The sequence below is a fragment of the Cyprinodon variegatus genome, unplaced genomic scaffold (genome assembly GCF_000732505.1).
Source record: "Cyprinodon variegatus isolate N-32 unplaced genomic scaffold, C_variegatus-1.0 Scaffold574, whole genome shotgun sequence".
Lineage (NCBI taxonomy): Eukaryota > Metazoa > Chordata > Actinopteri > Cyprinodontiformes > Cyprinodontidae > Cyprinodon > Cyprinodon variegatus.
This window is the reverse complement of record NW_015151027.1, coordinates 376,496-392,106: the sequence shown is the minus strand read 5'-3', so window position 1 is coordinate 392,106 and position 15,611 is coordinate 376,496. Positions and strand designations below refer to the sequence as shown.

The following is a 15,611-nucleotide window of genomic DNA, read 5'->3' as shown; positions in this document are numbered from 1 at the left end:
AGACTAAAAACAACCAAATAGGATGGCTGTAAAGAAAAAAAAGCTCAATCTCTATTTGGCATGTGAAAAACAAGGCACATATGGGAAAAGCCATAAGAAAAAGATGTATAGCAAATAAAGTTTCTCTGTACAAGAATAACGATCATTTTAATAACCTGTAAATACTGTAAACTTTCAATTTGACCTTCAATACCAAGGTCAACAGGCCACAGTACTAAAACAGGAGAGGATTGTGATTTACAGCAGCTCTCTTTCTATCTTTAACATGTAAATCAAGTAAAATTGCAAAAAAAGCTAAATTAATTTAAATGAGACTTTATATTTAACTAGAATAAAATACATTTCTAATTAATACAGTAAAATTTATTGGATGGCTTTGGGTCATTTAAAATTGAAAAAAACTGTCAGTTTTTAAACTGGAAACCTTTGACTATTTTGGAGTAAAATGACAGGATTCAAGTGATGTATCAGTTCTGTTACAGGTGGTTATGCAGCCCAGAAAATATTTAAAAGCTCTTTGGAAGCACATAGAAGTAATACATTCTGATAGATGTTGAGCTGACAGAGCTAATGTTGATTAAATCTGTGCAATTTGGCTTCAAGTGCTTTGTTTCAACTTTATTTCTACTTTTAAGCATCTGTTCTCCATTTGTGTTTACAATTGAAGGAATGTTAGCTTAGCTTCACTTAGCATTAGCCAAGTTCTGTGCTATCTGGGGTTAGCTTAGTTTAGCATAAAGAAAACTTAATGAAAAGCCCTTAGCTTCATAGATACAAGTTGAAATGTGATTCAATGCTACACCTAGAAGTGGTATTATTTTTTCTGTCACTGAAGACACTAAATGAATATTTTTAAGCTAAATACCTGAGATAGGACACCTTATTTTCAAAAATAAAGCAAAAACATCATAGGCACCTTATACTAAGCAGCGGCTTTATTAGGAAGGCCTTGTTAGTAACAGGGTTTGACTTTTATTTTTATTCAGAATTCCGTTTTGGGGATTTAATTAAATAGTTTTTGCTAATGGATTTTGATAAAATTTTACACAGTTGATGCAAGTTTGTTATCTATCCATGAGTTCTAACACATCACTGTGGTGTTCCAAAGTGGAGGCCGTCATGTTCAAACCCATGTAAAAAGGTTTGAGGCCTGGGATCCCGTTGGAAGAATTCATCAGAATATGGATACGGTCGGATTGTTAAGAGATGGACGTTTACTTGCAATACTCTGATCCCTTAGCAAAAAGCAGTATACCTGTTGTAAATTCTAAGAATACTTAAGTATAAGTTTAGAAATTATACCCGAACAATGTACGTTAGTGTACTTGAAGTATTACTAAAGTAATACTTCAAGTACTACTTCAAGAACTAAATTTGGACATTTTTAAGTTTACTAAAGTATACTTAAAATAAAGTTTAGTAAACAATAAAGTAAACAATAGTATAGTCAAGTACACTTGACTGTACTATTGTTAAGTATATGAAATATAGTTAAGAATAAGTAAACTCTAAGTGCACTGCCTGATTTTAAGTATGAAATTAGTGCACTTTTAGCATACTTGAATAAACTACTTTTTGCTAAGTGATAGGTGAGGCATTTATATGGTCCAAAGTGTGCCAAGGAAATATCTAAAAAGGCACCAGTCTGAACTATAAAAAATAAGGCTGTTTGCTTAAATTATGACCCATCATATGTATATTGCAGGTGAATCTTATCAGACCAGTAAACGTTTTTTTTAAATCCCTTGCCGTCAAATTTTACTAAGCTTTCTCTTTGCTGCCAGGAGGCGCACTGTATGGGATATCTTACTGTTGTTTTCCATTTGCCTACCGATACCCATACCTGGCTGTGTAGTATTGGTCGATACCGATACCATACCGATACCATCTGTTTGAAATGGATGTGTTTGTGTAATATGAAGAACTGCGTACTACTAAGATGTAAAATAATTGCCATCATGGCTTTGTCAAGCTGCTCCTACCTTTGTGAAGCTGGAAAAAAGACTAATACAAAGTGAATCCAGTAGAACTTTTTATTGCCTACCTGGAATTGGTGACAATAGCTGAATAAACTTTTGGCTCTCAATATGGTATCGGTGCCCTATTTGTTGGTACATGCCGATACCGATACCACCATTTTAGAGGTAGATCGGGGCCCCGCCCGATACTGGTATCGGTGCAACACTACTGTTAATTCTGACCTTTGACATCTAATTCAGGCAATTTCTTACTCACCGCAGCCTCTCACTGGAAATTTCATCATGTAAAAACCATTCTCTAATAACAAGAGATGTTCATTTCCTTTTCAATGTTCCTAATAATGAGGCCAATGAGTATATATTTAACTTAAGTCACGTCTATGTTAATCAAATATCCTGGTTATTCCAAAAACTAAACGCAGTTAAAAACAATGAAACATGTGTTTATCAATATGACTACTTTTTTGTCTATAAAATATGGAATACAATAGTTTAGCACATCAAACATTTTTTTCTTTGCAAACACGTTACATGTTCATGTCTTTGTTTGTGTCCTTCATCACTGAGAAATGATAAAATGGAAATAAATAGACAAGGCCTGAGCCCTTTGAATGTAGCAATCTGTTTCCCTCTTTGCCAATATGTGTTCAGTGTTTTCTTGCCTGAGAATTTGTCCACAGCTGTTCTGAGAAAAGTCAATGGAAAACTGAGTCAAAAGTGCATTTTATTTTCAACTGCGGTAGGAAAATTATTTAAAACTGCCAAGAATGAAGTCCAACTCCTTCTTCGTCATCAGTGAGCGTGAGTTAAGTGTTTTAAACCCAGTATTGGTTCTTTTTCTGGTTTGTTGTCCGACAGTGCTGCAACAACTCTGGATCTGCACCTTTGGAGTCCACATTTGACATGGGAATGTTATTGGCTGGGTCAGTTTTGCGAAAGGTTTCAGTTGTGGCTACCTCGCCGTTTTTGGGCTTGGAGGCTGCTGTCTGGACATTGTGTTTCCCTGTCTTGTTTTTACGGATTAAATAATATGCCAAGACACCTGCTAAAAGCAAGAGAAGGAGCACAACTAGGATAGGGATAAAGACGGACCAAAAATTGCCACGCCGGGAAATCTGCGCTATACCAGGTGATGCAGTGGTAAAATCTCTTAATGCATCTTCAGGAGTTCTCAGCAGAGTGGCAGGGTACACTGTGGAAGCATTGTAAGGGCTCGTTTGGAAAGACAGTAGGCACTCTGCTGGAGGGACCCCATGGGATTGGAGCAGGAACCGAACTTCATCCTGATCTTTCATAGCTTTTGATGAAGGGGCAGGATTCCGTATCTCCATTGCTACACGACCTTCATCCAGGTCCTTCTGGGAGAATGTTTGCACGGGCTGACCAGCATCAGGACCCACTAACTTCACAATACGAGCTCCTTTTGGCTCCTGGATGACTGTGAATGTGGGAGAGCCACTGGTCTTGTTGGCCAGTAGAGTTGCGTCTAAGAGCTTTCTGTCCAGTTGGACCAAAGAACCTTGAGGTAATAAAGGATTCTGAGAGATTTTGGCCAAAGGCTGTACAGTTATGTTAAGGACGGAGGAGACATTGGCAGCCCGGCTGCGAGCTGTAAAAGAAACACTGTCTCTGGAGGAAGTGGACTTGATAAAGCGGACACTGACTCGGCCTTCTTTGATCTGTTTCTGGGTGAAGGCCGATGTGGGCTGCCTATCTACCATAACAGCTGCATATTTTGGAGTACTGGTGATTTTGTATAGGATGTCCTCCTCTACAGGGCCTCCTGTAGAGGCCCTCAACATCTTCTCAGTCACCAGAGTCTGATCATCTCCCTGTCGTACCTTGATCTCTGGGACCTGCTCCAGATGCAGGGTGCGAGCTAGGACTCCTATGTGTAATGTGTGTCGTACAGTTACATGTTTACCATCTGTTATAGTGAATTCCACAAATCCATTTGCAAGGGTTCCATCGCTCTGGAAAGCCACCACTTTACGATTAATCATTTCTTGACTGAACTTAGCAATAGGTTCTGATGTTACAGTGTTGAAGAGATGACCATTACGAGGTTCTTTTGTCACAATGAAGACCACCTCATCTGGGGGGCTGTCTTCATCTTGGACATTGAGATGCTTCTCAGTTAGAAGGGTCCTGGAGCCTTGGAGAACCTCCAGAAGCATATCTGTTGTGACTAATTTAGGGGGGCTGGCTCTATGCTGCTTGACTGAAATAGAAAAGATCTCCTCCAGATATACAGACTCAGCATGGGAGTCCAAATCATCCCCTTCTGATTTCAGATGGGCCCTGAATAAAAAGCTGTCAGAGGAACCCCCCGATCCACCATGGAGATACTCCAGCCTTCCCTGAGATACATCCTCTTGTGTGAAGTGCGGGGCATTACCAGGTAGTTCCTTACCACTCAGGATGATACGACCATTATTAGGGAAACGTTTGATCTCAAACACAACATTCGGACCACTTTCTTCTTCAGGTAGACTTGCTAGAAGGTTGGATGCATCAAAAATCGAACTATCTATTGTTTTCCTCTGGCCCTGCATGATTTCAAGCCCTGAGAAGGAAAAATAACAACAACACATTAAATCTATAAAAATCCTTCAATTTCATACGTAAAAGAGCCCTAACATAGGGGCTAGACTGTCTCCTGTCGATGTCTAACTGTGCAGTACTTCACAATCTGGCTTTAAGAGTCTCTGCAGACACAGGTGGAGCTTATTATAGTGGCAGCAATGAAGGCAGTGTTTGTAAATCTCTTTACCACTTTAGACAGGATAGTTATAGCAAAACACAAGGATGACTTTGTAATATAGAGAAGGCATAAAACCGGAGCATTTAGATTTGTAACCATATTAAGTAGTTTTTAAAATGTACTGCCAAGAGGATTCCCTGATTGACAGCATGTATTAAAAATATTGCAGGACTATTTGGAATCAATAGTCCTGCAATAAGCAATATTTCTTTTTTTTATAAATATATACAATACATCTATACAAAAGAACAAGCTTTATGGAGTTAACCACTAAAATAAGCATAAATAATTACAAACAACTATGAGAATACCGGTATTTTGACTTTTGAAACAAACAAGTACCATGTGTTAAAAAAATGTATGTTATGTTATCATTTCCTTGAATCATTTACCTTTATTTCTCCACATCTGGGAGGAAACGTTGCTGTGAGGAGCATAGTAGGAGACAGTGATGGGGAGGAAATGACGGACCTCTGTCTGGGATGACATAGTGAACTCCATGGAGTCTCTAACCACCCAGAAAGGCTCTGTGGGCAGCTGATGTTCATAATAGAGCACTCCAGACTCCAACTGGACATCACATAAAACAACAACAAAACAATTATTTAAGAAAAGTTATGTTTAATCACATTTATTGATTCTTTTTTTAGACTTAGATTTTATTTTTTCATTTTGTACACACAAGTGTATACAAAAAGGAAATTTCGTTTAGTTTAGGTCTGTAGACTTTTCCATTTTTTTAGCAGCAGTGATAAAAACGCCGTGATGAAAAAAACACTGTGGTGAAAAAAGTGATGTAAACATACGGCTGTATGGTTACAGTTCCAGGATTTTTTTTTGTTTTTTTTATAACCCATTTTATATAACATTGCTTCGAAGTCTCTTTCCAGAGGGAAACAGACTGGGATGAAGTGACTACCCTTTTACCCTTTTCTACACTTTTTATTTTTTAGTGCTGCTACTTAAAGGTATAGTGAAGAATTTTCCCAAATTTTTGAAAAGACCCAACCTCTCCACTTAAAAAAAAAGCACATGCACAATCCTGTACCCACTCCCCAGAGGGAACACCTATTAAATACATGCGAGAGCATGCACAAGCCCATTTCTCCTTGTGCACGCTCTGTTAAAAAGTTGCTGTTTGCATCGCTCATACAAGCTTACTTTCCAAAAGAAGATTTGCAATTTTTCCACTATGTCTGACTCACCACCTGTAAGTGAAAATGGGTGACGAGCACGTAGGACGGCCTTACGTAAACATATCACCAGGATGAGTAACAATAAGAAGGACCATTTATTTTGATGATCCATCTGGAAAAAGAACATCCTCCTCTAAACCTTTAAACCAAAGAAAATGCTTCAATGGAAACATGTGAAAACTTCCACCTGCTCAAATTTAAAGGGAGATTTTAGTTTGATCCTTAAAATACTTTGGCTGAAACATTTTAAAGACAATTTGGCCTCTAGAGTCAAATTCTGCACTTTAGAGACATTTTATATTTACCAAGCAATTCTTATTTATTCATTTCCCTCAACTGTTTAGAAACAGAAAATGTAGGATGATGGTGATTACTTTGTCTTTAATTCAACTCTTCCTCCCTCATGTAATCTCAGACACTTACTCAGGTTTAGAGAGGTTTAGTCCTGAAGATCATTTCAGCTTTCTTACAGATCTTTACGGTTCTTATGCCTAAAACATGTTTACTTTTATATCAGATAATATCATGTTATAGAATCTGTATGATATGTTTTTAATAGACTCTAAACTCTCATGAATTCAGACTAGTTCTCTTATGTTAAGCCTTCAGCTTGAAAAGATTGTTAATTTATTTAGTGCCTAAAGGAATACCAGCAGCAGCAAACATTTATTGAAAGTAGTCATCAGAGAACTGTGACCTTTTGCTAATTAATGTATGCATAGATGAGACATTACTCAGGTAGAGCACGATATTTAAATATCCATGTCTTGATAGTACCAAAGTACGCCCCTATCATTGCAGCTAAGCTGTTGAAACCCAACTGTGTTAAGGTTTGACATGTTTGCATCCAGGATGGATACTGCAAATATCTAGTGTTCTATTGAAAAACTGTTATCTTTTTTATCAAGTTAATGTAACCCCTGTTACTTAAAAAGTCACTTAAATCCATTTGCTGAGTTTGAACCTCAGTCTTCACTACGTCTACATATTAAATTCATAAAAATTGGAGCAAAGAAAATTATTGAGTTTCTGTTTAGACTAAGAGCTAATTAAACGTTTTTTAAACAAATAAAGTAGTGATTTGCTCCCTTGGAGACAGGTCCCAAATTTTTAATCCTTAATCTCAAAGAGGTTACAGTAGCATGAAGCTATAGTTATTTTCTGAGAGCTTAACCTTAGTCCACTAATATAGTTTCTAAAATCTCAATACTGTTAGGATAATTATCATTATTGATGTGTGAAGTTTATTACACCTGTCAGAAGTGATGTTCTCCCCAGTAGTTTATCTAATTAGGAGAGATCCTCTGTCCGGATACACAGTTATAATCTTCATTCTGTATGTGGCAAATATTTGGGAATGGAATGACAGCGGTGTAATATTTTGATAAGGCTGAAGCCATGGGTGTCTCCTCATTTGCAAATGTGTTTGATGTAACAATGTGATGAGGTGGCTTACTGAAGTATAAAATGCATCTCTACCTGTTTGTCAGGGCCACTTCCTGTGGACTTGGTTAGCAGCTGCCTTCTGTAACTCTATGCAACTTCTCTGATCTGAGTAAGATTACAATTTCTATCAAAATCTGTTGTCATGTCTCATTTAATACATATACGTCATGTAGTGTTAAAGAGTTTGTCAGGAGTGATTTCTTTTCAGGAAAAAAAACGGAGAGAGAAAGCTTTAAAGTGCAGAGACAGAGCCTATCTTTAACAATTGGTGTTTTTTTTTTAAACACTACCCTACAAATAAAGTGGGTTAAGAAGATGGATGGTTTGATAACATTAATCATTTCAGTTTCATGATTATATATTTAAAATGACAGCACTGAGCAAATAAAAACTTCCCAGAAGATAAACACGTTTGAGGTCATCTTTTGTTTTCAGCTCAGCTTAGAGTCTGATTTTTTTCTTTTCTCTTTTTAAACAAACACTGTCAGGGACGTATGTGGAGAAATATTTTTCAATAGACGCAAACAAAAAAACAATGTATTTACTATTTGAGGAGTTTTAATGTTTAACTGAGTAAAAAGAAACACTATTTGTATTTCTTAAGAAATAACAAGGACATCAAAAGCTCGCTGTTGAACACCTTTGAATGTTATTTGATGTGAGAAATATGCTATTCGTAAAGCACAGATTTATATGTGCTTCTGAATTATTAGCTGCTGTTTTGTCAAAGCTATTTTTGAAGCACAACATAACCTCAGGCAGTGATGGAAAATTAAACTGTTACCACTACAATATGCTAAATACTGCCCTCTGCTGGTAGAAATGAGGAGCCTACTTTTTTCTAAGGAAAACCTTTTGTGATTTTTAAAATCAGTTTAAAAACGAAACATTTACACAAAAAATATTTCATAATTGAACTGCAGAAGGAAAAGAATATATTTATAATCTTAGAGCTATATAATATTCTTTTAGTCCAGGTGTGCAGGTGAGTCCTGAGTCAGTGGGAAGAGACACTGAGAATGTAAGGTCCAGATGGGTTATAGAAGAGGCCCAGTTGGATTTACCAAACCTACAGCAACATTGTTAGATTTGGGATGTAAGCATTTGTATTTGTTGTGACCTACTATTATTATTATTTTAATTTTGTCCCCAAAATTAGGTGAAAGTTATGTTGGCGTGGTAAAAGTAAAGCACTTATTTTAAACCTGACATGAGCTCCTACCTTTTTTTTTATTTTATTTTTTTTTATTTTTTATTTTTATTATTATTATGCCTTTGGAATCTACTGGACCCAAAAAAGCCTTCTTTTGTTTAAATTTCCATTTTGGGACTTTTCCAATTTTTACTTTATTTGAGAGACATTCTGAAGCACTGGGGAGTTTTTTTTTAACTCTTCATTATACACAAAAATAACATAATGAAAGCTCATTGTCTTTCACAATAAAAACCCCAAAACATTTTGGTTTCATGTATTCACACTAATATAGGTGAGCCCTAAAAATCCAGTTGATTTTTAGGATCACCTATTAATTAAGCATAATTCTTCCACTAATCCAATGATTCAAGTGCCTAAAAGGCTACAACTGCAAAGTGCATTAGGGGCCTTAGACACACTCCTGCTATCGATGTTTGCATGATCGAAATAAATCTTTATCACAATTAAAGGTTAAGGTAAGAAATCAAAGAAATCAATTTTAAGAAAACCAATCAAACTTTAAAAACACACCTGTGATTGTGTGAACAAGGTAATTTCCTCAAACTGGTTCTGGTCTTTAGCTAAGATCAGCCTTCCCAAACGAGGCGGGCGGATGAGCAGGAAGCTGGCATCACTCCCAGCCTCACTTGTTGGAACATTTAGGTTGGTGCTGTTGATTTGCTGTCGTGTTCCTGAAAAGAAACAGAAAATTTTCTCTAATAAAAGACCCCAAACTCTGACTACTGTACACACCAACCTCCTTTAAAAAGTGTGAAAATATGTCCAGATTATGCAAATGTGAAAACTCCTGATGGATGCTGCATTAAATAATAAGCCTGAGAATTAGTTCATATGTCTGCATGCATAAAATGTCATTTCCTAAGGCATTTGGAAAAAATAAATAAAGGAAAAAGAAGGTTATCAATGATTGCAAAAGATATGTCAAATTAGGTTTATTAGAAAAAATGTGTATTAAAAAAATCTATCTGGTAAAAGTAGGATTTCAGTCAAAATTTAATCAGCAACCTCAAATAACCCTGTCCTTATTTAAACCCCTTTACTTAAAAAAGCTGTCCGAAACTAAAAAGCCCCATATTAATTTGTTATATTCTCCAGCATCTACAGATGGAAGCTAAAAGCAGGTCCTGGAAGCTGTCCTCTCAAGAGTATTTAGGAGAATTAAGGGCAACTTGTAAAGCACAACGCTGTAGTTACCACTTGTACCCATTAAAGGGTGCTGTTTAGATAATTTTTATTCCCAAAAAGTTCAGTACCTGACATGCATGCAGTAAAATGCTTGCTAAACTATTCATATAATCTTGAATTTTTTTGTCCCATTATACTGTAAATAGAAAAATTTATGGATTTTCTTGGAATTTTATCTTATTAAAAAGCTTAACAAACATAACATATATAATTCTGAAACGTATGCTTTTAGATTCACCCCCCATTAAAACGATATTACTGAATTTAACACAGTGTGATCGATACCCTTTTCAAAAGTCCAAATGTGATCTAAAGAGACATGTCTTATATCCTAAACTGGACAGCCCAGTCAAAGACATCCTGTTTCAGAGAAGCAGCTAAATCTCCTATGGTAACTCTAAAGGGGCAGCAGAGATCCATAATTCAGGTGGGAGAATTTATTGACATAACAACTACAGATCATCACTCTAAAAATCTGCCGTCTCTGGAAGCAGACACCATCCCTGTTAAGCCATGAGGAGTACAGCTTGGAGTTTGCTGCAGTATAATTTCTCCTCTACCTCACTAGTTTCCAGGCAAAGTAGAATGAAATGTGTTGTTCTTATACACAGTCTCAATAACTAGATTTTGTCGTTACCGACTGAGTTGTTAATTAAGTCACAAAAGCTCCTCATAAACATCCTCATTGCTCCCAGCTGCTCCCCCTCCTTGTGCATGAAATTGTTGCTGTGCTTAATTTGCAGATCAGATATTCTAAACCTCTGAACAATCTCTGCTCTGTTCCTGCTGAGTCTGTTGTCATGATCGTAAACCAACCATTCGCCACCTCGGGTTGCCTTACCTGGAAACACAACGAGTTCCTCCCCCGTTACCAAGGTGATGGTGTGAGGCTTGGCCGTGATAACGAATAGATAAAGAGGAGATGTATGCTCTCCATCTGTCACTATGAATTTGAATCCACCAGACTGTTCACCTGGAGGAGGAGAAGAAAGTTACTCTTTCCTCTATTAAATGTATTTGGTGCATTGTAAAAGAAGGATGCAATTAAACGTTTGCTAAACCCCAGAGACCTTGATGAAGTAAACATTTATATTTATTAAAGTAAAGAGTAGAAAAGGCATATTCCATCATTTACTTTTTCACAGCAAAGGCTTAGTATGTGTTAAAAGGTGCATCGATCAGTTTTAGTGACTTTCTGATCACTTTTGAATGCTGCGTGTTGCACAGACAACAGCATTCAAGGAAAAAAGAAAAACCAAAATGGCTGCACATAAAGCTGATCTAATGGAGAAACTGTAGAAAATGACATTCAGCCTCTAACCCTCATGGATGAAGATGATCTCCCCTCTGTTTATGTGGGCCTGTGAGAAATTTTGAATGCTCTCCCCCGGCTCCTCTTTTAATGCCACCATCCCGTTGGTTGGAATTTCTATTTGGTAAACCAGCTCCTCAGCAGGGGTGTCTTTATCCTCTGTGCTCAGCATACTGGCAGTGATAATGGCTTCCTCATTGGCAAAAACCTAGGGAATATCAAAGACAGAGAGCACAGGGAATCACACTGAGATGAAGAGGCACCACCGATTACACAGGAGACCATGCACCCAGATAGATATGGGACTTCACAGAGCTGCAAAGAAAAATCTGCTAATTTTCCTTTTAACTACGTCTGATCGAGGATCAGCTGGCTAGAAACACAAAAATTCTTTCCTCTACAGAGCTCTTCCATTTGAACTTTTTCATGATACTCAAATGTTTTATTTCCTCAAAATTATTGAAAGTCTGACAAAAATAATAAGAGTGAATACAGAAATGTCATTTTCTTATAAAGGAAAAAAAAGCGATCAAAGCCAACCTTACTCTGTTAAAAAAAGAATTTCCCCATACATGTGAGCTGCTGTAATGCCACTATAAGCTGCAAGTGCAATCAAGCATTTTTGGTAACTTGGTTTAAAACATCATTGCAGAGGAATTTTTAAAAAAGGTTTCTGTGCAGCAGAGTTGGCACAATTCAGCCACAAGACTCTCTAGCATGAGGACCCTTCTTAAAAATATGTGTAAGAATCCCAGTTGGATTTAAAGTGTAACTCACCCCCAAATCAACTTTTTTTTTATAGATAAAATAATTTTTACTTCTTTTTATTTCAGCTCATTTAGCTTTGCAATATTTGTCCTAAAACTGCCAAAGTGCTGCTTGTAAAATTGTTTGTCATCATCATCATCATTGTTAGGTTTATTCAATGATGATTATAAAATTAATGTGTGTGTGCTTATGAAACATTGCAGCAAGGAGATGCTCCACTCTGTCTTGTGATTCAGTCAGAAGACCACCCTGCCTTGTAATTCAGTTGGTGGAGCATCCTGTCTTATGACCTGATCAATTGTTCTGTCAGAATAATACTGTTTTGTAACCATGTGTTATGTTCTGTTAATAAAAGACGACTGCAGGAGGGGGGTCGGTGAAAGAGTTGAAAGTTGGGTTGGGCTCTTTCCACTCCTGCAGGAGCTGTTTGAATCTCCGTCCTGTGTGGACTCAGTTTCTCTTTTACGAACCTACATTTTTGAAACTAACAATCATGCTTGGGTCATCCAGCTCTGAGTGTTGCTGCCCCAGTGATTTAAATTGGTAAGACTTTTATCTACTGGGCTCCGCAAAGCCTAACTAATGTTCTAGTGTCAAGATAGATCAGGATTCCAACACCTCAAAAGATCTACCTGTGCTGTTACAACCACTGGCACCATGTTGTCTCAAATCTGACAACTCACCGTTGGGCTACAGAAAAAGCAGTGCAGTGTGCTTTATATTCATCATTATCGCAGACTTTTTCTACCCAGGTATTTGTTTTTTCCCATTTCTCCCTATATTTCTGCTCCCTTTGTCTTTTTTTCGGAGGAGGAGCATCGCTATGCAAAGGTGCACCACCCCCGAAAGCAGCGTCAGCGTTAAAATTACTCCATCCATCCCCCATACTGCTCTGCTGTCTCCTGCCATGGTTCAGCCAATGTGATTAGGGGGATTCTGGATCACTACATATATGTTGTCAGCTCTTTGGTCACAATGCAGGTTTACCATACGTTTTGTATCTAACGTGCCCTTGTTCTTCATTTCCCATTAGCTTTAATACTAACCTTTTACTTTTACACTAATATGGGACAAAGTGTGTTCCTTTTCCACTAAAAACAGGACAGATACTTCTATTTCTGAAAATGGAACAATTCCGTTTTTTTAAGGGACGGTTGGCAACCCTACTTGGCACTGATTACTTTAATGAGATTTTCAAGTCGTTTTTTGGGAACAAGGTTATGTTTGTGTATCAAGGTGAGTTTTATGTTAATTCATAGATTTGACAAAAATATTGCAAAACTGGTTCCATTCAGAGCTGGGGTTGGGTGTGTGTTTAAAATGATTGTCGACCTGCAAAAGTGGGCTCCAGATCACGGTTACAAACTAATAACTAGAAAATTCTGGTAGAGTTCACAGCAACTTAGCCTGTAGCAGCAAAGCATGCTAGACCATCACAAGACCATCACATTACCACCACTGTGTTTGATAGTCAGTATAGAGGAGCACTCCAGTGAATATTACAGTAGCTTCACAGAGGATGTATTTCTTTGTTTTGGAAATTTTCTGTTAATTTGGAGTCTGAAACTGACCAACTTTAGCAGATAATTAAACGCAGGTAAGATAAGCAATGCTGTTTTTTTCTTTTAGACTTTTAACCTTACTCTGCTATTGAACATGGTGGGGCTGAGAAAGTTAACAGTGTTTTGGACATCTACCAGTAAATGCACTTTGTAACTCTAACCCATGTTTTAAGCTACTAGCTCATTACACAAGAGGTAATACTTTAGATCAGTTTTTTCCCTAGTTTATTTTACTTGTGTACCCCTTTGGGCATGCTTTCTTACCTTTAGTACCCCCATCAGTGAATTATATAAGTATTTATTGTTCAAAAGTGGAACATACAATAACTGATTATAAAATAAAAACTATTTAACTTAATCTTTTAAGTTGAGCATTTAATTCTTAGGCATTTTATTCTACCCATCTCAAATAAAAAAAACAACAACATTAATATGTTACTTGGAAGTAAGTAAGCAATTGAAATACATACAAAATAAAATCCTATTATAAACATGTATTTATAAAACTGAAGCCCCTCTGAGTAACTCTATAATCACATTTAAACTTGATGAATTTGGAACAAAATACAGAGCAAATATTATAATCAGACTGACTTAATTATTATGACTTTGTTTTCATCAAGACACCTGAGCTGCTTTGATGAGCTCCGACAGCTCAGTGTGAAAAACAGCTGATCCCAGGCTGGTCTCTCCAGTCTGTTCCTCTGCTTGGTTTGGATGTGTGTCACAGCTGAAGATGAACTCAAACATATAGGAAACTTTTTGATTGATAAAAGTTTGATAAATATTTTTTTCCCTTAACAAAACAAAACAGATCCCAGCTCTATTTTTTTTTTTTTTTACTATCTAAGGAATATAATATTTTCATGTAACCTTGCAATGCACTCACAGACCACTAGGAAAGGAATGACTGCTTTAGATGGTTAAAAGCCTGAATTAAAAACCTGGTTCCCTCTCATGGTGGGATGTAATCTCTGCTCTTGATACGAATAACTAATGCCTGCAGGAAGGCTGGCAAAAAAGCTTTGAACTGAAATCTATATCATACACAAACCAAAAGATCAAGAATCGGCCACAAACATCTGATAGGAGCATCTCTACAAAACAAAAACAACAATATTAAACAGATAAACACAATGCTGCTCATTCAGTAGCCACCGACTACAATTAAAATAGTTAATTGTGTTTCCACAGCAGCGCCTTGATGCTCCTGTTATCAGAAGATGGAGCAGTGTTGCGGGCTGAATGACTCTCCCTGGGTGGAGGGCCTCTAATGGACTTCTAATGGTTGGCTGGCTGAAAGAAGCATTAATTGAAAGAAATGGGCCAGATCCCGAGACAGGCATTCTTAAATAGCCTGGATCAGTCTGGAGAGTGAGCTGAGGTTGCCTTGCAATAAGAGTTTCCTATCGATCTATGGAGTCATTCTTCCTCCAATATCTCTCCTTTTCTTCCTTTAGACTCTGGATAAAGCGTAAGAACCCTCAGGCAGAAAGAAGAGAAGATTCCTCAGACCCAGATATCACTTTGTCCGAGCTGCTCACTAAGGTAGCTGTGAGTGTGCTGTACAACAGCATGTGCAGCACAAATAAACCATCATTACAAGTAGTCCTGTATGTTTAGTGTTTTTTTGTCTTTATTTTTTATAAGTATGACTTTCTGTGGTGAGCTTTTTGCTGCAAAGCAACAGAAAGTATAAAAAAAAACCTTAAAATACTCAGTATAGGAGAATCTTCACCAGCATACAAGTACCACAGAGACCATGTTAGCTTTAACAAGGGAGTCTGAGCTATATGCTTGGCCTTTTTCAAAACAATGAACGTTGGTTAACAGATGTTGCAACAACCTATGGACTCTAACCCGCAGTTAAGAGTCAGAGTCCTGGTCTGTTGACCTTTGCCACATCTTCCGTCCCTCTCTCAATCTCCCTCCTTTTAAGACTACTTTCAAAATAATAACTATAGAGGCCACTAGTGCCTGGTGCCAATTTAAAGTAAAAAGGACAATTTTTATCAGAAGTCAAACATATTTTACATTTAGCCCTTCTGTATTAAACTTGTTTCTTTTTACTTATAAATTTTCTCATCTTCTAGGATTTTAAATATCTATCTATCTATCTATCTATCTATCTATCTATCTATCTATCTATCTATCTATCTATCTATCTATCTATCTATCTATCT

General features: G+C 37.0%; 1 protein-coding gene across 1 annotated transcript in view; it reads right to left on the bottom strand.

The window, feature by feature from the left end:
* Positions 1–1,450: 1,450 nt before the first annotated feature.
* Positions 1,451–15,611, bottom strand: part of LOC107095804 (chondroitin sulfate proteoglycan 4-like) — an 89,292-nt gene continuing 75,131 nt past the window's right edge. The window contains exons 8-12 of the mRNA XM_015392115.1: positions 11,108–11,306; positions 10,628–10,759; positions 9,112–9,272; positions 5,136–5,313; positions 1,451–4,545 (exon numbers count right to left, since the gene is read on the bottom strand). Coding sequence (XP_015247601.1) covers positions 2,795–4,545; positions 5,136–5,313; positions 9,112–9,272; positions 10,628–10,759; positions 11,108–11,306 — 2,421 coding nt within the window. The 3' untranslated portion in view covers positions 1,451–2,794. The remainder of the gene's footprint in view (positions 4,546–5,135; positions 5,314–9,111; positions 9,273–10,627; positions 10,760–11,107; positions 11,307–15,611) is intronic.